Here is a 25241-nt window from a genome sequence, read left to right as displayed (position 1 = left end):
TCCGATTTTAAAGTCTCAAAGAACTGATTCACAATCCTATTAGAATATGTAGTAACAAATAACGAATACAAACAACTCCCTCAGTCACTTTGGAGTCATCAACAAACGTCCTTGTAAGTGCATTTCTAGAATTTGAAAACAACCAAAAAAAATTGAAATGACAGAAATTAGTGAACAAGGAAAAAAATAGTATAGAATAAAATGAAAAACGCATTCTTCAAAAAGGCCAAAAAACAAACCATCCAGTCTCATTAAAAAATAAATAAATTAGGGGCACCTGGGTGGCTCAGTCGGTTGAGAGTCCAACTTCAGCTCAGGTCATGATCTTGCGGTCCATGAGTTCGAGCCCCGCGTCGGGCTCTGTGCTGACAGCTTAGAGCCTGGAGCCTGTTTCAGATTCTGTGTCTCCCTCTCTCTCTGACCCTCCCCCGTTCATGCTCTGTCTCTCTCTGTCTCAAAAATAAATAAACGTTAAAAAAAAAAAATTCTTTTTAATTAATTAAATTTAATTAAAAAAAAAAAAAAAGACAAGGAGGGTCTGGCTGGCTCAGTCCGTTGAGGTTGAGCCTCCAACTAGATTTCAGCTCAGGTCAGGATCCCATTTGGGCCCTGCATTGAACCACATGCTGGGAGTGGAGCCTGCTTAAGATTCTCTCTCTCTCTCTCTCTCTCTCTCTCTCTCTCTCTCTCTCTCTGCCCCTCTCCCCCATTCATATATTCTACCAAAATAAAAACAAAACAAATTAAGAATATATGAGAAATGATACAAAGATTTTAAATATCATAACAATGTGTATGATATGGTACTAATACATTTAAACACATAGATGAAATACATGGCTCTTTAAGGAAATATAAATTAGCAAAACTAAAGAAATGATAAAAAAAATCCAAGCAGACCAAGATCATGGAGGAAATGGGAAAAGAACCTAAAGATAAATGCCTCAAAAAAGCACTAGATCCAACTGATAAGAGGCTACTTAATTTTATCGAACCTTCAAGGAACAGATAGTTCCTTGTTTTCTGACTGTTCCAAAGCATAGAGAAAACTGGAAAATGTTCTCATTTCATGGCACTAGCATAATTCTAACAAAATAGTCTATAGTCCATAATTTTAACATGCAGACTAAGGGTTCAGAGAAAGGATAATCTCAGACCAAATTCACTATAAATATACAGGTGACGCTTGAACACAGCTTTGAACTGTGCAGATCCACTTACATATGTATTTTTTTACAGTATTGTACACGTATTTTCTCTTCCTTATAATTTTTTTAAACATTTTAACTTATTTTAGAGAGAGAGAGTGAGAGCACAAGCAAGGGAGGGACAGAGAGAGAAGAGAGGGGGACAGAGGATCTAAAACAGGCTCTGTGCTGACAGCAGAGAGCCTTGATGTGGGGCTCAAACTCATGAACCGTGAGACCTTGACCTGAGCCAAAGTCGGATCCTTAACTGACTGAGCCACCGTGGTGCCCGCTCCTTATAATTTTCTTATTATCTTCTTTCCTCTAGCTTACTTTATAGTAACAACATAGTATTTAATACATATAACATACAAAATATGTGCTGTTTATATTATTGGTAAGGCTGCCAGTCAACAGTAGGCTATTAGGTATTAAGTTTTTGGGGAGTCAAGTTATAGGTGGATTTTCAACTGCAAGGCAAGGTTGGCACTACTAACTCCCATGCTGTTGAAGGGTCAAATGTAAATACAAATGTCCTATATTAAGTGTTCATAGATTGATTCAACAAGATACTAAATATCTCTTTGACTAAGTATTATTCTATGAATTCAAAGATGGTTCCACACTCACCCTTTTTTTTAAGTGTCTTTATTTTCAGAGAAAGAGAAAGAAAGAGAAAGAAGGAAAGAAAGAAAGCGAAAGAAAGAGCAAAAGAGAGAACTCCAGGAAGGGGCAGAGGGAGAGGGAGAAAGACAGAATCCCAAGCAGGATCTGCACCGTCAGCCAGGAGCCCAGTGCAGGTCTCAAACTCAAGAACCATGAGATCATGAACTGAGCTGAAATCAAGAGTCAGATGCTTAATCGACTGAAGCACCTAGGCGCCCCAAAAATCCATTATCATTTATTACATTATTAGATAAAAGTGAAAAAAAATGACATGATCACTTGATTAAATCCCCCCGAATCATTTTATCTGACTTAGCACTCTTTGAATTAAAACTCTTTAATTGGAAGGAACAAAAGAAAACTTTTTCAGACACAGAACAAACATCATTGCTAATGGGAGATATTTTAAGTTATTTACCAAAAAAAAGAATGGAATGAAGAAAGTATTCCACTATTATTTAGCATTTCTCTGTATGAGAGGAAAAAAGACATTAATACTAAGAAAACATAAATTCACATTTTCTTAATGTTAATTTAATTTTGAGAGAGAGACAGACAGAGCGTGAGGAGGGGAGGGACAGAGAGAGACAGCGCAGGCTCCAAGCTCCAAGTTGTCAGCACAAAGCCTGATGTGGGACTCAAACTCACTAACCGTGAGATCATGACCTAAGGTGAAGTCAAACGCTCAACCAACTGAGCCACCCAGGCACCCCTCACATTTTTTTTTTTCAACGTTTTTTAATTTATTTTTGGGACAGAGAGAGACAGAGCGTGAACGGGGGAGGGGCAGAGAGAGAGAGGGAGACACAGAATCAGAAACAGGCTCCAGGCTCCAAGCCATCAGCCCAGAGCCTGACGCAGGGCTCGAACTCACGGACCGCGAGATCGTGACCTGGCTGAAGTCGGACGCTTAACCGACTGCGCCACCCAGGCGCCCCCCCTCACATTTTTATATATTGCATATCTACCTGAAAAACCTAAGAGAATCAGCTTCAAAACTATTAGGCTATATAAATATAATCCACAATTAATGGGTGTGACATTAATATACATCAGCAACAAACAAAATTATCACAGTGGTGGGGCATAGATGGTCCAATTTATACAGCAGAAAACTGTAAAGTCTCTAGGCAACATTTAATAAGAACTGGAAAAGAAAAAAAGAAAGGAGACAGAGGGAAATAAAAGTAAACTATAAGCCTGTTTTAAACAAATAAGACCTGAATAAATGAAAATATATTCTTGCTAGTGGATAAGAAAATTGCAAAGATATTAGGTCTCCCTAATACTCCAGAAACAAGCTAAAATACACAAAGGAATTTACTATATATATTAACAGTTGCGTTTTAAATAAGTGGAATATATGGTATTAGAACAAATGACTCTGTGTTAAAAAAAAATACCTATCTTATACTGCACTCCACAAAAATATACTCCAAACAGATTAAAAAGTTAAATACGACAGGGGCACCAAGTGGCTTAGTTGGCTGAGCATCTGACTTCAGCTCAGATCATGATCTCATGGTTTGTGAGTTCAAGCCCGACCTCAGGCTCACTGCTGTCAACACAGAGCCCGCTTCAGATCCTCTGTCCCTCTCTCTCTCTCTGCCCCTCCCCCATTCATGCACATTGTGTATGCAACTGCTGTCTCTCTCTCAAAAATGTATAAAAACATTAAAAAAAGTAAAAACAAAAAAGTTAAATACAACAAAAAAAACTATGAAAGTATTAAAAGAAAATACTGGAGGAAAATCTCTCATAGCCTTTGGATGGCAGAGGCTTTCCAAACATGAAATGAAGCTTTAAACCATAAAATGACTGATTAAAATAAAAAGAACTATATACAACAAAAGAGAATAGTAAAAGGCAAAAACAGGGTGGGAGTAAACGTTTATATGATACATAATAAAGATATAACATCCCTACTTTATACCATACAGAAATGAAAAAGGCAAGCCAGACCGAAAATATTCACAATGCATATATCAAAGGACTCATGTCAAGAATATGCAAAAAATTCCTACAATCAATAAGCAAAATACTAAAAGTCCAATTTAAAAATGGGTGAGGGGCACCTGGGGGCTCAGTCAGTTAAGCATCCAACTCTTGATTTCATCTCAGGTCATGTGATCTCACAATTCACAGGATAGAGCTCCATGTAAGGCTCTGCACTGACACTGTGGACTCTGGGATTCTTTCTTTCCCTCACTCTCTGCCACACCCCCACTCATGCACCATCTCTCTCAAATAAATATATATTTTAAAAATATATATAATAAAAATTAAAATGGGCTAAAGATTTGAACAAGAAATTCTTGAATTTCATGAGAATACTCAAGGGGTCAATATGCATATGAAAAAGTGCACATTATTATGAAGTACTATCATGCACACCCATAATGTCAGTGTAAACTGGTATGGCACTTTTTTTTTTAATTTTTTTTAATCTTTATTTATTTTTGAGAGACAGAGCATGAGCAGGAAAGCAGCAGAGAGAGAGGGAGACACAGAAGCCTAAGCAGGCTCCAGGCTCTGAGCTGTCAGCAGAGTCCAACGCAGGGCTCAAACTCATGAACTGTGAAATCATGACCTGAGCTGAAGTCAGATGCTTAACCAACTGGGCCACTCAGGCGCCCCTGGTATTCCACTTTAAAACAAAGACTGTAACAAGAGACAAAGAAGGACATGATTTATCATTAAGGAGACAATCCAACAAGAAGATATGAAAACTGTAAATATTTATGCACCCAACATGAAAACATCCAAATACATAAAAGCAGCTAATAACATAAAGGAGCTAATTGATAGCAATACAGTAATATTAAAGGACTTTAACATCCCACTTACATCAATGAACAGATCATCCAAACAGTACCAACAAGGAAACAGTGGCTTTGGATGACACATTGGACAAAATGGATTTAACAGATATATCCAAACATTCCATCTGGAAACAGAATAAAAATTCTTTTCACATAAAACATGTTCCAGAATAGATCACATATTAGACCACAAAGTCTCAATTAATTCAAAAAGACGGAAGTTGTTCCATTCATCTTTTCTAATTATGAAATTAGAAATCAAAGAAAAAATCTGGAAAGATCACAGATATACATAAAGGTTAAAAATAACATGCTAGTAAACAATGAATGGGACACCAAGAAATGAAGCAGATATTGAAAATTACATGGAGAAAAATGAAAATGGAAACAAAATGGTTCAAAAATCTTTGGGATGAAGCAAAAACTGTTCTAAGAGGGAAGTTTATAGCAAGCAATACAGGCCTACCTCAAGAAGAAAGAAAAATCCCAAATAAACAACCTAACCTTACACCTAAATGAGACAAAGAACAAACAAAATCCCAAACAAGTAGAAGGAAAGAAATAATAAAGATTAGACCAGAGGGGTGCCTGGATGGCTCAGTTGATTGAGCATCAGACTCTTGGTTTCAGCTCAGGTCATGATCTCAAACCCTGCATTTGGCTTCATGCTGACAGCACAGAGCTTGCCTGAAATTCTCTCTCTACTTCTCTCTCTGCCCCTTCCCCGCTTGCGTGCAAGCACTCTCAAAAGAAAAAAAAAATTAGAGCAGAAATAAACAACATAGAAACTTAAAAAAAAAAAAAAATTAGAAATGAAAAGGAGAAATAACCAATAAAACAAAAATACAAAGGGTTATAAAAGACATGGAAAACTATATGCCAACAAGTTCTACAACCTAGAATATATGAATAAACTCCTAAAAAACATATCACATCCCAAAACTGAATCAGGAAGAAAAAGAAAAATTGAACAAACTGATCACCTACAATGAAATTGAATCAGTCATCAAAAAATTCCAACAAAAGTCCAGGACCAGATGGCTTCATAGGTAAATTCAACCAAATATTTAAAGAGTATGAATACCTGTTCTTCTCAAACTATTCCAAAAACCAGAAGAGGAAGGAAAACTTCGAAATTCATTTTAGGAGGGCTGTGTTACCCTGATACCAAAACCAGATACAGATATGTATTACAAAAAAAGAGAATTACAAGCCAATTATCTCTGATGAACATAGATACAAAAATTCCTCAACAAAATACTAGCAAACCAAATCCAACAATACATTAAAAAACAATTATTCACCACAATCAAGCAGGATTTAATCCTGGATTGCAAGGGTGGTTCAAAATTCACAAATCAATGTAATACATCACATCAATAACAGAAAGGATAAAACCATATGATCATGTCAATAGACGCAGAAAAAGCATTTAACAAAGTACAAGATCCATTCATGATAAAAACCCTCAACAAAATATGTTTAGAAGAAACGTACCTCAACATAATAAAAACCATAAACGAAAAACCCACAGCTAATATCATACTGAATGGTGAAAAACTAAGCTTTCCACCTTAGAACAGGAGCAACACAAGGATGTCCAATCTCACCACTTTTATTCAACATAGTACTGGAAGTCTTAGCCACAGAAATCAGACAAGATGAAGGAATAAAAGGCTTCCAAATTGGTATGGAAGTAAAACTTTCATTACTTGCAGATGACATGATACTATATATACAAAACTTGGAAGACTCCACCAGAAGTTACTAGAACTGATAAATGAATAAATGAATTCAGTAAGGTCACAGCACACAAAATCTACATACAGAAATGCATTGCATTTCTTTTTGCTTTTCCCCCCACACCCAGTGCACAGCCCAACATGGGGCTTGGACTCATGACCCTGAGGTGAAGGCCTGAGATGAAATCAAGAGTTGGACACTTAACCAATTGAGCCACCCAGGCACCCTTCCACTGCATTTCTATACACTAATAATGAAGCACAGAGAAATTAAGAAAGCAATCTCATTTACAATTGCATCAAAAATAAGACACTTAGGAATAAACTTAAGGAAGTGAAAGACCTATATTCTGAAAACTATAAAACACTGATGAAAGAACCTTAAGATAACAGAAACAAATGGAAAGATATTCCACACTCATGGACTGGAAGAACAAATACTATTTAAACGTCCACACTGGAGTACCTGGGTGGCTCAGCTGGTTAAGCATCCAACTCCTGATTTCAGCTCAGGGTCATGACCCTGAGGTTCGTGGGGCCAAGCCCTGCTTCAGGCTCTGGGCTGACAGAGGAGGGCCTGCTTGGGATTCTCTTTCTCCCTCTCTCTGCCCCTCCTCTGCTCGCATGCACTTTCTCTCTCTCTCAAAATAAACTTTAAAAATAAAGAAAGAAAATGCCCATACTACCCAAAGCAATCTACACATTAAATGCCATCCTATCAAAATACCAACACCATTTTTCACAGAACTAGAATACTCCTAAAATTTGCATGGAAACACAAAAGACCCTGAATGGCCAAAACAATCTAGAAGAAAAAAAAAAAAAAACAAAAAACTGAAGGTATCACAATTCTGACTTCAAATTATATTAGAAAGCTGTAGTAATCAAAACAGAATGGTATTGGCATAAAAACAGACACAAAGATCAAAAGAACAGGACAGAAAGCCCAGACATAAACCCATGATTATACAGTCAATTATTCTTTTTTTTTTAATTGTTTTTTTTAACGTTTATTTATTTTTGAGATAGAGAGACAGAGCATGAACGGGGGAGGGGCAGAGAGAGAGAGAGAGGGAGACACAGAATCGGAAGAAGGCTCCAGGCTCTGAGCCATCAGCCCAGAGCCCGACGCGGGGCTCGAACTCATGGACCACGAGATCGTGACCTGAGCCGAAGTCAGACGCCCAACCAACTGAGCCACCCAGGCGCCCCTACAGTCAATTATTCTATGACAAAGCAGGAGACAATGTCCAATGGGAGAAAAACAGTCTTTCCAATAAAAGGTATTGAGAAACTGGACAGTCACATGCAAAAGAATGAAACTGGACCATATTCTTCCACCATACACAAAAATAAACTCAAAATGGATTAAAGACCTAAATGTGAGACCTGAAACCATAACAATCCTAGAAGAGAGCACAGGCAATAATTTCTCTGACACCGGCTGTCAACATTTTTCTAGATAGGTCTCCTGAGACAAGGGAAATAAAAGCAAACATAAACTATTGGGACTACATCAGAATAAAAAGCTTCCACAGAGCAAAGGAAACAATAAAACTAAAAGGCAACCTACTGAATAGGAGAAGATATTTGCAAATGATATATAACAGGTTAGTGTCCAAAATATATAAAGAACCGATACAACTCAACACACACACACACAACCACAATCCAATGAAAACATGGACAGAAGACATGAACAGCCATTTCTCCAAAGAAGACAAATGGCCAACAGACACATGAAAAGATGCTCAACATCATTCATTAAGGAAACCTAAATCGAAAGCACAATGAGATATCCTCTCACACACCTGTCAGAATGGTTACAACTGAAACCACAAGAAACAAGTGCTGGTGAGGAAGTGGAGAAAAAGGAACTCTGTTGCACTGTTGCTGGGAATGCAAATTGGTGCAGACAAGGTGAAAGAGTATGGAGGTTTCTCAAAAAATTAAAAATAAAGCCGCCCACATGGGCACCTGGCAGGCTCAGTCAGAAGAGCATGAGACTCTTGATCTCTGGGTCATGAGTTCGAGCTCCAGGTTGGGTGTAGAGATTACTAAAGAAAATAAATAAACTTTAAAAAAAACCAAGATAGAACTACCCTGCAATCCAGCTATCACACTACCAGGTATTTACCCAAAGAATACAAAAACACTAATTCCAAAGGATATATGCACCCTATGTTTATTGCAGCAGTATTTATAATAGCCAAATTATGGAAGCAACCAAAGTATCTATCAATAGATGATGGGGGGGGTGGGAGGAAGGGGAAAGTGGGTGATGGGTATTGAGGAGGGCACCTGTTGGGATGAGCACTGGGTGTTGTACGGAAACCAATTTGACAATAAATTGCATATTAAAAAAATAGTAAAATAAAACAAAAAAATAGATGAATGGATAAAGATGTGGCATATACACACAATGGAATATCATTCAGCCATAAAAAAGAATGAAATCTGGCCATTTGCAACAACATGGATGGAGCCAGAGTATAATGCTCAGCAAAGTGAGTCTGTCAGAAAAAGACAAATACCATATGATTTCACTCATATGTAGAATATCAGAAACAAAACAAATGGACAAAGGTAAAAAAAAGACAGACAAACCAAGAAAGAGACCCTTAATTATAGAGAACAAATTGAGTTATCTGAGGGGAGGTACAGAAGCAGATAGGTGAAACAGGTGAGGGAGAGTAGAGAATACACTTTTCATGATCACCGAGTAATGTATATTACTATTGAGTCACTATACTGCACATATACCTGAAACTAACATAACACTGTATGTTAAGTACACTGGAATTAAAATTTAAAGCTTAGTAATAAAAAAAAAAGAATATGGGGAAATAAGTACTATCATACACTATCTTTTACATTCCATTTGGTATGACCTGGCTGGCAAATCTACAACATCCATTAATACCTTATATGGGTATACTGCAATCTCCCTTCTAGGAACAAAGAACATTCACTGTAGTATTTGTGTTAGCCAAGATACTGACATGTTGAAATGTCCATCACTTAGGTAAGTAGTTAAATAATTCATGTTATATCCAAATAATTCATACTATGTAGCCACTAAAAAAGAATACTTAAAAAGAATGATCTATGGTGTCATGTTACATGAAAAAAAGTTACAATCAATATATACTGTAGGACCTCATTAGCACAGAATAAAACAAAAACCCACTAGGTGTATACAATCATGATTTACATTATTTCTAAACTTACAAATATATATTTTTAAATGACATTATTTAGATATCAAGAGACAAGTCTAGAAAACATATATCAAAAAGTTTATAAATTATTTCTGGATATTAAGACTTATAACAAGAAACTTAATTTTTCACATACTTCTGTAATGTTTGAACATATTAAACCAAGCATATATTACTTTTACAACTAACAAAATAACAGCAACAAAAAAATAATTTTCTATTTTCTTTTAATGTTCATACCTGCAAGGCCTTTTCTTTCTCATTTGTTAGTTCCTGGGAATGTTTATTTGACAATGCAGCTGTGTGTGATGCCCATTCATTCTGTAACTTATCTAATTCTTGCACTTTTTCTGATAAGGTCTGTATTAGAGTTCAATACAAAATATTAAGAAAGTCTTGTCAATGTTATTAGCTTAGAACATGGCAATATTTACAAAGGATATTAAAGAAAAGGAATCACAGCTTTCCAAAATATACTCAAAGCCTTTTCCTACACAGAATTTTTTTTTTTTAATTTGAGGAAATCAAGATTAGAATAAAAGCAATTTTAGAGTTAGCACAGCCCAGAAGTCAAGCTTAACTATCTTTAACCTTTTAGTTAAACTTGGCTCTTCACCACCAAATCCTCTCCTCTGATATTAAGAAATAAATGTCTACCCAGGGTAGAGCAAGTCAGTCATAAAGAGTGGTTCATATATACACCTAAAACCCAGTAACACAGGTTTCCTAGATGGGCTATGTTGTGCAGGACAATTTCTGCCTGAAGTCATGTCACTTATCAGATACTTTGGTCCTCAGTTTCAAGGAGTATGGGCAAAAAGATTGTAGCTATGACTAAAATGATAGTAAGCCTATCAAAATAATTCATAACACAAGTATGGAAAAGAGGTTTAGAAGATGTGAACTGAAAAGTTATTTTCGACAGGAGGAATGAGGTGAATAAAAGAGTGAAGAAGTAACATGTGACAGGTACTATATATTATTTAATGAAGACTTGGAAGGAATGTGTCATATACTGAAGTTAACAGAAATGTTTGTATGGAATCAAATATCAGAGAAAGCATCAGATTAAGACAATTTACTGGTAGGGGAAGGATGTCAAAAAGGAGAAGGAATCCAAAAGTAACATACTTTTAAAAATTAATACACAAAAGCCTGGACAGGATTCAAGAAGCAATTCAGAGCCAATGTTTGGATGACATACAAAGACAAAATGAAATCTGAATTACCTTTTGTGTGAAATTCAGTTGCCTAGTAACATCATCTAGTGATTGCATCAATGATAATTTTTCTTCCTATTTATAAAAATAGTAAAATTAAGCAGTTTACAATTTAATCATCTATAGCTGTGCTACTCAAAGTATAGCAAAATATAGTGTCAGCATCACCCTGGGAGTTTGTTAAAAATACAGAATTTTAGGTTCCACCTCAAACCTTCTGACTCACTCTGAATGAGCAAGATGCCTAGAGGATTTGTGTACCACCAAAGTTTGAGATGCACTAATCTATACCATTTGACTAAAGACTTTGTGAAAACTATTAAGAGGCATCCCAATGTTGCTTCTTTGCTACATATACCTTACAAAGTTAAAGAGCACTTTGTAATTCTCAAACCACTTTCACACATCTTTCCTCATTTGAGATAAGTGCAATAGGGTAGTAGATATCTCCATACTTATCTACAAATTGATAAAACCATCAACACCTTAAGTGAACTACCTCAGATTACAGAAAATTAATAAAAATGATGGCACCTAGTTTTTCAATTTTTAGTCCAGTTCTAACCTCACTATATCTTGACTAAAAATAACAAATAAACAACCAATAAAATAAAAGTAAATCCCTTACATATTACAAAAATTTACTAGACATCTTCAAAAACACTTCACTCTGAAAACAAAAACTAATAGCAATATAGCTTTTCAGTGATTTATCAGAGACTTTTGGTATTTATTTTTTAAAAAATAAATTTAAATCTTACCTTGCTACTTTTCAAACAGCTGGCTAAAAACTTCTTTATTTCCACATCATTTCCAGGTAAAAGTTTTAGTGAGAGGTGTGTAAGATGCTTAAAAGGATTTGTCTCTACCACATTTAAAAAGGCAGGTGAGTTATCCAAAATAGGTGCTGGAGAAACTAACTGCAGCAAAAACCTTTGAAAAGAAAAGTGTCACAATATAACAATACTTATGAGACAGTGAAACTTTCCCATTGAATCATAAGCTCCAGCACATCAGAAATCATTAGAAGTGTCAGGAAAGGGGGCATATAGAAATCACAGGGGCCAACATGAAAGGACTCCCAATGGTTAAAGTGGATAAAGTGATGTAAATAGTAAAACGGAAAAATTGGGCAAGAAATAGAAAAAGAATTCACTGAAACAGTGAATATGCAAATGTCCATGAGTTCATTATGAAAGATGAAAATATAAAAACAAAACCCACTGAAAGCACATAGTAACTAGAATAACAACTCTTTACTCTAAAAATTGACAATTTAAAAGAATTTAGTATTTATCCTTTCCTATATGAATTTTCAGAGTAATCAAATAGCCCAAACAGATGAAGAAGAGTTCTTTATAAAAAAATTATACCTAGTAAGTATAAAAAGAATGGCAGAATTAGAAATGCATAACTTTGTAGTTCCTAATGAAATAATTGATTCAAACAATCATCAACTGATGACACCAATAGATAAAAGGTTGGTGAATTTTACAATGAAAGGATCAGGCTTTAGCATCACACGAATATACACATTTTCATATGTGTATATGAATATATGGATATATATGCATGTATCCATATGTATATATGAATATACACATACAAACCAAAATCTTATTCTCCTTTTCCAAGTTCATTATAAAAACACATACTTGATGATGTTAAATATTTCAGATAATTTTAATGGCTCTGTCAAGACATGAAAATTAAGGGGTAAATATTTCTGATTTTAACCATGATTCCTTAAAAGTTGATATTTAATAGAGCCCTAAACCCAGTTTTAAAAATAGAGATACTTTTAACACATAGAAAATATTTTGCCATCAATTTGGCTTACAAAGAAGAGTTTGTCTTGAGAGAATTTTAATGATACAGAGCTCTCATGAGACTTACCTTGGAATTTCTTTGTTATGTTCTTGAGTACATTGCTGAAGAAGATCTATAAATTTTTGTGGGAAAGCTAAGAAGTCTACCAGAAGGCCTTGTTGGAATTTTAAACTATACAGAAGAAAAGAGAATTTTAAAAATTTAATTACTATTTTTAATTGTAATTAAAACCCTGAAATAGTCTTTTTTTTATTTACTGAACATACATTATAATCAAAAACTGAGCTAGGGAACTTTGATTTTTATAGAATTCATTCAATGGGAAGGAAAAGGTCAATATACTTAGCTAAAGCTCCAAAACTCTGGGCTGTTTTAAGCAGAACTCTGATAAGATATGAAATATTTACTTTCAAAAACATCCTGGGGCACCCGGGGGGCTCAGTCAGTTGAGCGTCTGACTTTGGCTCAGGTCATGATCTCACAGTTCATGGATTTGAGCCCTGTGTCCTGCTCTGTGCTGACTGACAGCGCAAAGCCTGGAGCCTGCTTTGGATTCTGTCTCCCTCTCTCTCTGCCCCTCCCCCACTCGCGCAAGCGAGCCCGCACTCTCTCTCTCAAAAGTAAATAAAAGGTTAAAAAAAAAAACAAACCAGAAAAACAAATTTAATTACCTCTGAAAATCTTCCTCAGATATAACAAGGTTATACAGAAAAAATGGATCGGTATCATCAGTCAGACGGATAACTAAATCCTAAAAGAAAGATTGTTATTTTTTAATGTTTTCAATAGATCTGGCTTTTAGCCTAATTCCTTCCTTCTTAGAAGTAAATTTATCCAGTAACAACAATGTGTCACCATTATACTTCAGATGACTTTGTTTTTTGGTGCTGCTGGGTTTTTCATCGGTCTTTAAAAGACTTAAGATTCTTAAACAGGGGTAGATATTCTGCTCCATGAGACCCTTGTGGGGGTCTATAAAAACTAATTAAATGCCAGAATTGAAGTTAAGGACTATCATCCTCTTAGGAAAATTGAGACCCAGTCCTTGCTGTACTATACCATGACAAAAACATTCAACCACTGACCATATCATATTCAATTATATTTTCAGTTTTTCCCAAGTTAATTGATACTTCCAAAGTGGCAACACATCAGCTGAAACGACAAGCCAACGATCTATCCTAGAAAAGGAGCATTCGTCTTTCAGGCAGAGGGCAGGGGTATCAAGTAACAAGTTTCCAAGGCTTCATTCTGAGGGCCTATTCCTACTCCTCCAGGTGGCGGTTGACGTGGAAGCCCATCTGTTTTCAGTTTCAAATGAAGTGAATGTCTTTCATAAAGACCACTTTCTATGTAAATTTACAGTGTGGTGGAGCACCACAGTAGCAAAAACGGATACAAAAGTACACAGAAATTACATACTTCAGCGAATAATGTAGTAAGGAAAACAGGCATGGCAACAAGATGATGGAGGCCTAATAAAGAAGTGAGGTTAAGAATAAGCTCCCACTTCGAAATAGAATCTACTCGTGTCTACTGAGGAACTGTTAGGGTAGAGTTCTAGAAAAATCTAAACCACTTATGAGCAGTTAGGAAATGAAGAGGTACAGCAGGTCTAAGGAATTAACATGTAAGAAATATATCATCTCTACCCCAGAAAATTCACAATCTAGGTATTTGCTCTGCCTCAGAAGGTCCTGTTCTTAAAGCAGCTTCTACTTAGGTACTTCCTGAAATCCACCCAAAATGCTATTAAAAACTGAAACTACTACTAATAATAATACTACAAGGTCCTTGAATCTTCATGTGTAAGGAAAGCTCTGACACAAAGAAAATAGATGCTGTATTTCTTAGTCATCTATTCTGTATCCATATCACTGTTAATGACTCAGACTTTTGAAGATCACATAGGACTCTGATGATCTAAATGCCTCCCTTCAAAAGGCAAAGTTTAAAAAAACTATATCCCTGCAGTGCTTCAATTCATTCTATTCTCACATTTACACCATGAAATGCCAATTCTACAGGGTAGCAAAATATATATTCTAGCAACTTATAAGTGCATTGGTAAAACTTAACCCCCAATTCTCCCAATCCCCAATTCTTCCTGTATGCTTCAGAAACATATGGTATAATAATCTCTCAATCACTCTTTGTAGATTCTATCACCCCAGATTTGCAAGTTACAAACGGGCCCAAAACTAAAAGGCAAGGTGAGTGTAACAAAAGACCTCATATTCTTAAAGAACAAAAATAATTATAATGTACAGAAATTATATTTTTAAAAAAAGAAAAAATGTGTTTCAAAAGAAATTAATACCAACCTTTCTGTGAACTGGATTAGAAACTGATTGTAGTTCAATGCTCACTCTAACACTTACTCTCCTGTATGAAAAGATATACCCAACTGTCAGAAACATTTGCATGGAATGAGTTACCACTGTCATTTGTATTAGCTAAAGTTTTCTGTATTAAGTTGCAAGATCTTTCACAGGTGCTCCCTAAGTTAAAAACAGTTATTTGGAAAGCACACTGGATTTAAAGTTTTAAGTTCTTGTTCTTCCACTAATAAGTAATCAGGTTTTTAACCGGGAACTATCTATATTTTTCTCTCCTGTAAAATGGAGTTGTTGTGAGAATTAAATGAAATAAATGATGTGAAATTCCCATTACTAGACTGAGATATAACCTCACTGCCCTGATTCTAAAATAGCATCTACTGAAAGCCAGACAAACTATCAATTTATTAACAACTTCACATTAAAAAAAATCACCAATTGATCAAATTGATTTATGGGAGATTCCATCTGAAAAACTAAAAATGTGAAGCAGCATTAGAATACATGGCATGTTTATAATCAAGGAAATAGAATAATATATTCCTTCTCTTATGCATATACAAAATCCACCAACTACATCTGCTCGATATTCAATATATCCACAGAAGTACTGTCAACAATTTTATTGTCAACCTTAACCCAGAGGCAGAGTAACTCTAAACTTTATTTTAAAACATTAAAAAAAAATTTTTTTAATGGTTACTTTTGAGAGAGAAAGAGAGACAGAACGCGAGCAGGGGAGAGACAGAGGGAGAGGGAAACACAGAATCTGAAGCAGGCTCCAGGCTCTGAGCTGTCAGCACAGAACCTGATGCGGGGCTTGAACCCAAGAACCGTGAGATCATGACCTGAGCCAAAGTCAGATGCCTAACCGACTGAGCCACCCAAGTGTCCCTAAACTTTTTCTAAAGAGACCATAACTTTCCACAGTATCTACTCCATCTTAGAGAATTCAATATCAGACAGAGGCATATAAATAAAGGTGCTCATAACCATTAATCAAACTGAGCCAAAATGCTTAATTGAGGAAATAAAGGGAAAATTGGTGAAAAAACATCTCTGCACAAGTGTTCTTTATCCTGTTAGAATTAAATAACAATGGCTTTTACCTGATGTGCAGGAAACAAAAGTAAAAGTAAAAATAGAATTTATTCCATTTTAAGCTACTCTTCTAAAAATGTGTTTTAGGGGCACCTGGGTGGCTCAGTCAGTTAAGTGCTCAACTTCGGCTCAGGTCGTGATCTTGAGGTTTGTGAGTTCAAGCCCCCCGCATCAGGCTCTGTGCTGATGGCTCAGAGCCTGGAGCCTGCTTCAGATTCTGTGTCTCCCTCTCTCTGCCCCTACCTCACTCATGCTCTCTCAAAAATAAATAAAAACATTAAAAAAAATTTTTTAAAGATGTGTTTTAAATTTTTCCCACATTCTGCTACTTAGCTACTACAGAAGTAAAAAGTATAGATAGACCTAGCAACTGAGTGTTGATGGAAAAACTTGGTAATAGTTGACCAAGGCTAAATTCAATTGTTCAGATTTTTATGCTCTAACTTACAATTTTTATATTGCCTTAAAAAATGTCATTTTAGCTAAGTTTCCTATTGAACATGATTGGTTGCCTAATCTTAGTATGGTGAGGTTACCATATAGTAAGTTTACCATAACTTCTGTTATCTGAATAGGAATGAGCAGCAATGGCACAGATAGGAAGAACTAACAGTGAAACCTTAAACTGCGAGTAACTTGTTCTGCATGTGTTCTGTATGACAGTAAGCATTTCTAATAAATTTTAACTTCATAAACAAATGAAATCTGGCAATACAAGTAGTATGTGACACTGAATGTCCCATGATCACAAGTGAGCCAATGGTTCTTCTCTTTCTTTGTGGGATTGCTAGTGGTCCTTTCCCATGCTCAGATGCTGTCTCAGGCCACAGTGTTTGGCAGAAATCAATGATTTTTCAGAATGTTGAAAGGTGCCCACAACTGGCACTAGTGTATTTTTTGTCACTTCAAAGCACCTATGGACAGTCCCCTGGTTTTCCATATAAGAGTAAGCTTAGGAATGCTTTGCTTCATTCTAGGTCAGGCTTCCTGCAGAAAGAAACCTTTTCCTCTTCTGCTTTATTGCCAGTTACATCAAATACAGTATATGACAAAAGTTTATTAATACTGTACTATAGTCAACATCTATGCAAGCGTACACAATGGCTCCCATGCAGAAAAAGACTGAAAAGAAAGGCAGTAAGAAGAAGGAGATGATTATGGTGGAAGAAGGAAATTGTATGTGAGTGACCCAAATCTCAAGATTTTGTAAGTCTACATCAGCATCTCGTCTGCAAAGGAAGAGAAAAAGGCAGAGAAAACCTTCATTTCAAATGAGATTAGGGAGATGTGTAAAATGTGGAAAACAGTACAAAATTTTGTAGAAAAGCACCACCCGAATAAGGCTGTAGCAGTGCGAGTAATGAATCTGTTTAACAACAATGCAATGTCACATTTCCCCGAAATCCTCAAAAGGAGGCAAAAGCAAGTGTCATTGGGTAGGTTCCTTGTTAAAGTTGCACAAAAAGAAAAAGTTTCCATTGAACCAACAGATACCAGTGATTCCGTTAATAATAGTCAAAGCTGTCCTACACAATAATCCTCCTCTCTCGTTTCCCTCACACCAGCCATGAAGTGCAGGTTCGAAGGTAAGTGCAGGTTAATTTATTTTTCTTGAAGTTTTGTATTTTATTATTTTGTATTATATTACAGTATTGTAATCATTTTTTAAAATTTATTTATTTCGGGGGGGGGGGGCAGAGAGAGAGGGAGAGAGAGAGAATCCCAAGCAGGCTCTCCGCACTGCCAATGCAGAGCCCGACTCAGGGCTCAAACTTACCAACCTACAAGACCATGACCTGAGCTGAAGTTGAGTCAGATGCTTACCAACTGAGCCACTCAGGTGCCCCTCATAAGCATCTTTATATGAATATTTTTTGGGTTGTGGAACGAATCATCTGAATTTCCACTATTTCCTGTGGGGAAATTTGCTTTGATATGCAAGTGCTTTGGATTATAAGCATGTTTCCAGAACGAATTATGCTCACAAACCAAGGTTTTACTGTATTTTTAAAACAAGAGAACGTTTTGTTTCTATTTTTCTAATATCTAGTGTATTATATGTGAAACAGATTAGATTTTTACTCCAATTCTGCAACTTAAGTTCTTAGGAAAAAAAAAAAAACCTTTCAATTTCCTAATTTGTAAGGGAAGTGAACAGAGTTAGGTTTGTGAGGGCCTTTTCAGATCTACAATGTCATTATGTTTGGTTTTTGCCTTCTGAAGTTGTTTTCTAAAACATGCTGCCATAGAGGGTATGATACTGCAGTAGATAACTTTTTATGGTGATGTACACTTTCTAAATTCCTATGGGGGCAACTGGGTGGCTCAGTTGGTTGAGCATCCAGCTCTTGATTTCGGTTCAGGTCATGATCCCAGGGTCGTAGGATCGAGCCCCACATCAGGGGTCTGTGCTGAGCAGGGAGCCTGCTGAAGATTTTTTGTCTCTCCTTCTGGGGCGCCTGGGTGGCTCAGTCAGTTAAGCGTCTGATGTCAGCTCAGGTCATGATCTCACAGTCTGTGAGTTCAAGCCCCGCATGGGGCTCTGTGCTGACAGCTCAGAGCCTGGAGCCTGCTTTGGATTCTGTGTCTCCCTCTCTCTCTCTCTGCCCCTCCCCTGCTCATGCTCTGTCTCTCTCTATCTCAAAAATAAACAAAAACATTAAAAAAAAATTTTTTTTTTTTTTTTTTAAGATATTTTCTCTCTCCTTCTGCCCCTCTCCCTTGCTTGCACTCTCTTAAAAAAGGTGGCGGCGGTGGTGGCGGGGGGGTGGGGGGGCACCTGGGTGGCTCAGGCAGTTAGTTAGTGTCCTACTCTTGGTTTCAGCTCAGGTCATGGTCTTGCAGTTCATGAGTTCAAGCCCTGCAGTGGGCTCTGGGCTGACAATGTGAAGCCTGCTTGGGATTCTCTCTTTCTTCCTCTCTCTGTCCCTCCCCCACTGGTGCCATCTCTGTCTTTCTCAAAATAAACAAACTTTAAAAAAAAAAAAAAAAAAGGAAAGAAAACCTTAAAAAAAAGGTCCTATCATACTTGACAAATTTGTTAAAAAAAAAAAGTCAACTAATAAAGTATTCTTTAGATAATACTGGAAGAATCACATTAATATAATTTTATAAGCTTATTAATGATACTGTTGCATATATTACAAATGTCTATATTGCATTAGCTTTGGGGGGAAAAGGGAGGAGGAAAGGCCCACAGAATAAAGTTCTTCCCCCAACCCCAAAATACCTTGTAGAAAAGTCTGAGCTTTCAGAAAATATAGTACTTGAAATCACAAATCGTATTTTCTCCATTATAATGGTTGTTATGAGAACAATATAAAACATATCAATAAAAACTCATAAAAAATGCTATTTCCAAAAATAAATGTCATACTCTGAACAATACATAAATTCACATAACATCCTCCCTACAAGTTAGATTTCATATTAGTAGAATTGGATTCTAGCCCACCTTTGCCACCTAGGAGCAGTGACCTTAAACTCTCAATTCAGACATATAAAAGCTGCTCTAAGCCAGGTAGTATGATGGATGCTAGGAATACAAACAGAAATAAACACGGTCCATGTCCTCAAATTGAGATCAGATTAAATGACTCTACTCAGATTTGCTTGATTTAGTGCTTCAAGAGAAGGAAGGGAAGGGTTACTAACACTTACTGACTACCCGTGCTTTACATGTATCTTACATAACAATAATCTTATTAAGTAAATATTATGTCTTAGGAAGAACTGAGGTGCACAAGTTACAAACGTGGTTAAGGTCACCTTGCAGAGGTGACCAAATTAGAACTCAGACATTACACCTGCACTATGCTATCTGATAAATGAATAAAGGCAATTAATCTCAACCTAGGCAATTGAAAAATTCCTTATAGTGAAGGGATTTAAGACAGACTTTGAAGGCTATGAAAGAAAAAGCAGATGGGGCAGGGAGAATAGCATGAATAAAGGTATGGTATTGAGATTATCAGGCACAATCAAGGGATAACAAATAGTCTTGTATGACTAGTATACTGGCAGAAGAAGTTACAAAACAAAAATGAAAAAGCAGGTGTCAAACCATGGGCTTCAAAATTTTGCATTACTTTCCTCCAGAGTTCTCTGAGCATTATCACTATCTTTCACTGAAGTTTCTCCTTCTCTATGACTTCAGAACATTGATGTCACTTCATGTATTAATCACACTTTAATAACTAATGTTTGGGCAATCCCTATCAATATAGCACCAGCATTCTTTTTTTAAAATTTTGTTAATGTTTTTATTTATTTTTGAGAGAGAGAGAGAGAGAGAGACAGACACAGAGCATGAGTGGGGAAGGGGCAGGTAAAAAGAGAGGGAGACACAGAATTTGAAGCAGGTTCCAGGCTCCAAGCTGTCAGCACAGAGCCTGACGTGGGTCTCAACCTAGTGAACCATGAGATCGTGACCTGAGCGGAAGTCAGACGTTTAACCGACTGAGCTACCCATGCCCCCCCAACACCAGCATTCTTCACAGGGCTAGAGCAAGCAATCCTAAAATTTGTATGGAACCAGGAAAGAGCCGGAATAGCCAAAGCAATCCTGAAAAAGAAAACCAAAGCTGGAGGCATCACAATTCGGGACTTCAAGCTGTATTACAAAGCTGTAATCATCAAGACAGTATGGTACTGGCACAAAACCAGACACACAGATCAATGGAACAGAATAGAGAATCCAGAAATGGACCCACAAATGTATGGCCAACTAATCTTTGACAAAGCAGGAAAGAATATCCAATGGAAAAAAGACGGTCTCTTCAGCCAATGGTGTTGGGAAAACTGGACAACGACATGCTTGAAAAATAAAAATGAAAATGAAAATGAAAAATGAAAATGCATGAAAAATGCATGAAAAATGAACCCGGACCACTTTCTTACACCATATACAAAAATAAACACAAAATGAATGAAAGACCTAAACATAAGACAGAAAGCCATCAAAATCCTAAAGAAAACAAGCAACAACCTCTTTGACCTTGGCCACAGCAACTTCTTACTTGACATGTCTCTGGAAGCAAGGGAAACAAAAAGCAACAATGAACTACCAGGGCCTCATCAAGATAAAAATCTTCTGCAGAGGGAAGGAAACAATCAGCAAAACTAAAAGGCAACCAATGACAGAATGGGAGAAGATATTTGCAATGACATATCAGATAGAGTTAGTATACAAAATCTATAAAGAACTTACCAAACTCAGCACCCAAAAAACAAACAATCCAGTGAAGAATGGGCAGAAGACATGAATAGACATTTTTCCCAAGAAGACATCCAGATGGCTAACAGACACACGAAAAGATGCTCAACATCACTCATTATCAGAGAAATACAAATCAAAAGCACAATGTGATACCACCTCGCACCTGTCAGAGTAGCTAACATTAACAACTCATGCGATAACGGATGTTGGCTAGGATACGGAAAAAGAGGAACCCTTTTGCACTGCTGGTGGGAATGCAAACTGGTGCAGCCACTCTGGAAAACAGTATGGAGGTTCCTCAAAAAATTAAAAATAGAACTACCCTATGACCCAGCAATTGCACTACTAGGCATTTATCCAGGGGATACAGGTGTGCTGTTTCGAAGGGACACATGCACCCCCATGTTTATAGCAGCACTAACAACCATAGCCAAAGTATGGTAAGAGCCCAAATGTCCATCAACTGATGAATGGATAAAGAAGATGTGGTGTATACATACACACATACACACACACACACACACACACACAAAAGAATATTACTCAATCAAAAAGAATGAAATCTTGCCATTTGAAGCAATGTGGATGGAAACTAGAGTGTATTATGCTAAGCAAAATCAGAGAAAAAGTATCATATGACTTCACTCATGTGGAATTTAAGATACAAAACAGATGAACATAAGGGAAGCAAAAATAATATAAAAACAGGGATAAGGACAAACCATAAGAGACTCTTACATACAGAAAACAAACTGAGGGTTGCTGGAGGTGTTTGGGGTGGGGGGATGGGCTAACTAGGCAAGGGACATTAAGGAGGACACTTGTTGGGATTAACACTGGGTGTTATATACAAGTGATAGATCACTAAATTCTACTCCTGAAATTATACTATATGTTAACTTAGATGTAAATTCAAAAAAATAAATTACAGATAAATAAATAAAAATGATATTCCTAAGAAAAACAAGAACTACTGTTTGGGGTGCCTGGCTGGCTCAGTCGGTTAAGTGTCCAAGTCTTGATTTCAGCTCAGGTCATGATCTCATGGCTTGTGGAATGGAGCCCTGTGTCGGGCTGTGTTGACAGTGAGAATCTGCTTGGGATTCTCTCTCTGCTCCTCCCCCACTCGCTTGCGCTCTCTCTCAAAATAACTAAACAAACATTTAAAAATAATAATAATAACTAACATTTGCTGAATGTTTATTATGTTCCAAGCACTGTTCTAAGCCCTTTGTATTAACTCATTTCATGCTCATAATAATCCCATGAGGCAGGTACTTTCATCATCAACAATTTTCTCATCATCAACTTAAAGGTGAAACAGGGGGCATGTGGGTGGTTCAGTCGGTTGAGTGTCCAACTTCAGCTCAGGTCATGATCTCACAGTTTGTGGGTTTGAGCCCCACATTGGCTTTTTGCTGACAGTGGGAAGCGTGCTTTGGATCCTCTGTCCCCTTCTCTGTCTGCCCCTCCCCTGCTCTCACTTTCTCTCAAAAATAAATAAAAAACAAAAAAAGATGAGACACAGAGAAAATGACTGTACAAAATCAAACAGTCAACGAGTGGCAGAAGTGGAATTTAAACCCAGAAAATGTGGCTCCAGAGCCTGAACTCTTATCCTGTGCTATGCTGCTTCACCAAAGATCTTGTTTCCCCTATTAAAGTGTAAGTTCCCTGAGGCCTAACATGAAAACTGTTCTTGTTGCTGTTGTTGGGAGACAGAAGAGTGAAGAGGAAGAAAGCTTGACAGTCTCAGCTAGTAGGACAATTCCTAGGGTACATAGTATTCATAAATATTTGTTGAGCTGAACTGACCCTGAATATTTAACTAAAATCTGAGGGGTTTTCCCTATAGGTCAGGGATCAGCACATTTTCTGTAAAGGGCCAGACAGTAAATACTTTAGGCTTTTCGGGCCATAAGGTCTCTGTCACAATTATTTATATCTGCCCTGATGGCACAAAAGCAGCCATACAGGGGCGCCTGGGTGGCTCAGTCGGTTGAGCGTCCAACTTCGGCTCAGGTCACGATCTCGCAGTCCATGAGTTTGAGCCCTGCGTCGGGCTCTGTGCTGACAGCTCAGAGCCTGGAGCCTGTTTCAGATTCTGTGTCTCCCTCTCTGACCCTCCCCCGTTCATGCTCTGTCTCCCTCTGTCTCAAAAATAAATAAACGTTAAAAAAAATTTTTTTTTAAAGAAAAAAAGAAAAAAAAGCAGCCATACGATTTTTAATTTTTTAATATTTATTCAAAAGAGAGAGAGAGTAAGCATGAGGGGAGGAGGGGCAGATAGACAGGGAGACATCTGAAGAATCCGAAGCAGGCTCCATCCAGACTCTGAGTTGTCAGTACAGAGCCCGACACGTGGCTCTAATCCACAAACTGTGAGATCATGACCTGAGCCCAAGTCAGACATTCAACCAACTATACCACCTAGGCGCCCGCAGACAATTCTTAAATGAGAATGGCTGTGTTCCAATAAAACTTTATTTACAAAAACAGGTAAGAAGGCCACCTGGCCCATGGGCTCTAGTCCGCTAACCCCTGCTACAGGTGATAAGAATATATCAAAGCTTTCTAAACAAGAGAAGTAAAAAGGTTGACAATGTGTTTTGTTTTGTTTTGTTTTAATATTTCTGAGAGAGAGAGGCCACCCAGATGCCCCACAATGTCTTCATTTTTAAAACCTCCCATTTCCACACTCTTTATTTTTCACATACACTTTCAGACTGGATGCTCATTTCCTCAGCATAGGCACCTTATGTCAGTTTCACAAATGAGGAAACAAGGTTCAGAGAAGAGTCAACTAATGGATTGTGGAACAGAGACAAAACTGAAATCTCTTGACTTCTAATCAAATCTGGTAAGTCCTAACAGCACCACTTCCTTTGTCAAAGTTTTAATTTTGCATTTATCTGCGAGACTGGCTTTTATTTCCTCCCCGACTGGACTTCAAGCTCCAGGAAAACAAGGAATGTTCTTCCTGGCCACTACGGCCGCCCCACTACGCAGCAAGGTGTTTTGCCAATAAGCAGTATTCGTTGAATGAATAAATGAAATTTATAATTTTCCCCTCCTGTTTTCAGGCGACTAAATGTAACTTATTTTTAGTAACTAATGTGAAGAAAATACAATACACCATAAAAACCTTTTTAAGCTGCAGCTTAAATTTACTTCCCATATGATTCAAAGGAGAGCGAAAAAAAGGGCTGGGAGCGAAGCCCTGAGTTCCAGAGCCGGCCGTGCCGTGAACTTGTTACGAGCCCTTGGGTAAATTATGTGTAAATTACTTCACTTCTCCGGACAAAATTAACTTTCTGTCTCAAAAAGAGAGAGTAGGGCTATAATTTTCCACGATTCGGTTCAGAACTAAGATTTTTTTTTTTTAATTAACTCGACGCGGGTCAGGTTCCTATTTCCTCTATACCTCCCTTCTGCGCCGTCAGCAACGGCCAACTTAGTGAGAGAAGTAACACTGGGTTCCAGCTGCGGTTCTCTCCGCGTCCTGAGACGCCCGCCGCTCACCCAATTGCAACTGGGTGCTCCCTGGCCAGAGCCGCCATATTCCCGCCCGCCCCCCCCGACTTTGGCCCGACCCCAACCGCCACCTGCGGGCACGGGGTAACGCGGAACCTTACCTCTCCTCGCAGTCTTTGCATTTCACCTGCAGCGGGACTAGTTCCTGGAACAGAACCTGGCTCATGTTGGACCGCTGCCCGTGCCAGTGAGCGGAAAAGTCCAGCAGGCCTGGCCCGCGGAACTAGCTGAAAGGCGTCCGGGTCCTGCTAAAATTTGAGTTTGGCGCTCGGCTTCCGCTGAGGAGGCGGGGACAACAGAAACCGAGGGAAGGTGCAGGAGATTTGGACCTCGTCAGCCACCATCAGTTTTTTCCGGTTTT

General features: G+C 37.5%; 1 protein-coding gene across 2 annotated transcripts in view; it reads right to left on the bottom strand.

Annotated features, from left to right (window-relative positions):
• SASS6 (SAS-6 centriolar assembly protein) overlaps positions 1-25167 on the bottom strand; it is a 56670-nt gene extending 31503 nt beyond the window's left edge. The window contains exons 1-7 of one of the 2 annotated variants that reach the window (XM_058716429.1): positions 24982-25167; positions 15013-15073; positions 13360-13439; positions 12755-12859; positions 11620-11791; positions 10868-10933; positions 9879-9998 (exon numbers count right to left, since the gene is read on the bottom strand). In XM_058716429.1, the coding sequence (XP_058572412.1) occupies positions 9879-9998; positions 10868-10933; positions 11620-11791; positions 12755-12859; positions 13360-13439; positions 15013-15073; positions 24982-25046 (669 nt within the window). In that variant the 5' untranslated portion in view covers positions 25047-25167. The remainder of the gene's footprint in view (positions 1-9878; positions 9999-10867; positions 10934-11619; positions 11792-12754; positions 12860-13359; positions 13440-15012; positions 15074-24981) is intronic. The other variant, XM_058716430.1, reaches the window with a different exon arrangement.
• Positions 25168-25241: the final 74 nt, after the last annotated feature.

This window comes from Neofelis nebulosa, chromosome 2 (assembly GCF_028018385.1).
Source record: "Neofelis nebulosa isolate mNeoNeb1 chromosome 2, mNeoNeb1.pri, whole genome shotgun sequence".
Classification (NCBI taxonomy): Eukaryota; Metazoa; Chordata; class Mammalia; order Carnivora; family Felidae; genus Neofelis; species Neofelis nebulosa.
This window is presented reverse-complemented; position numbering and strand designations above follow the sequence as displayed.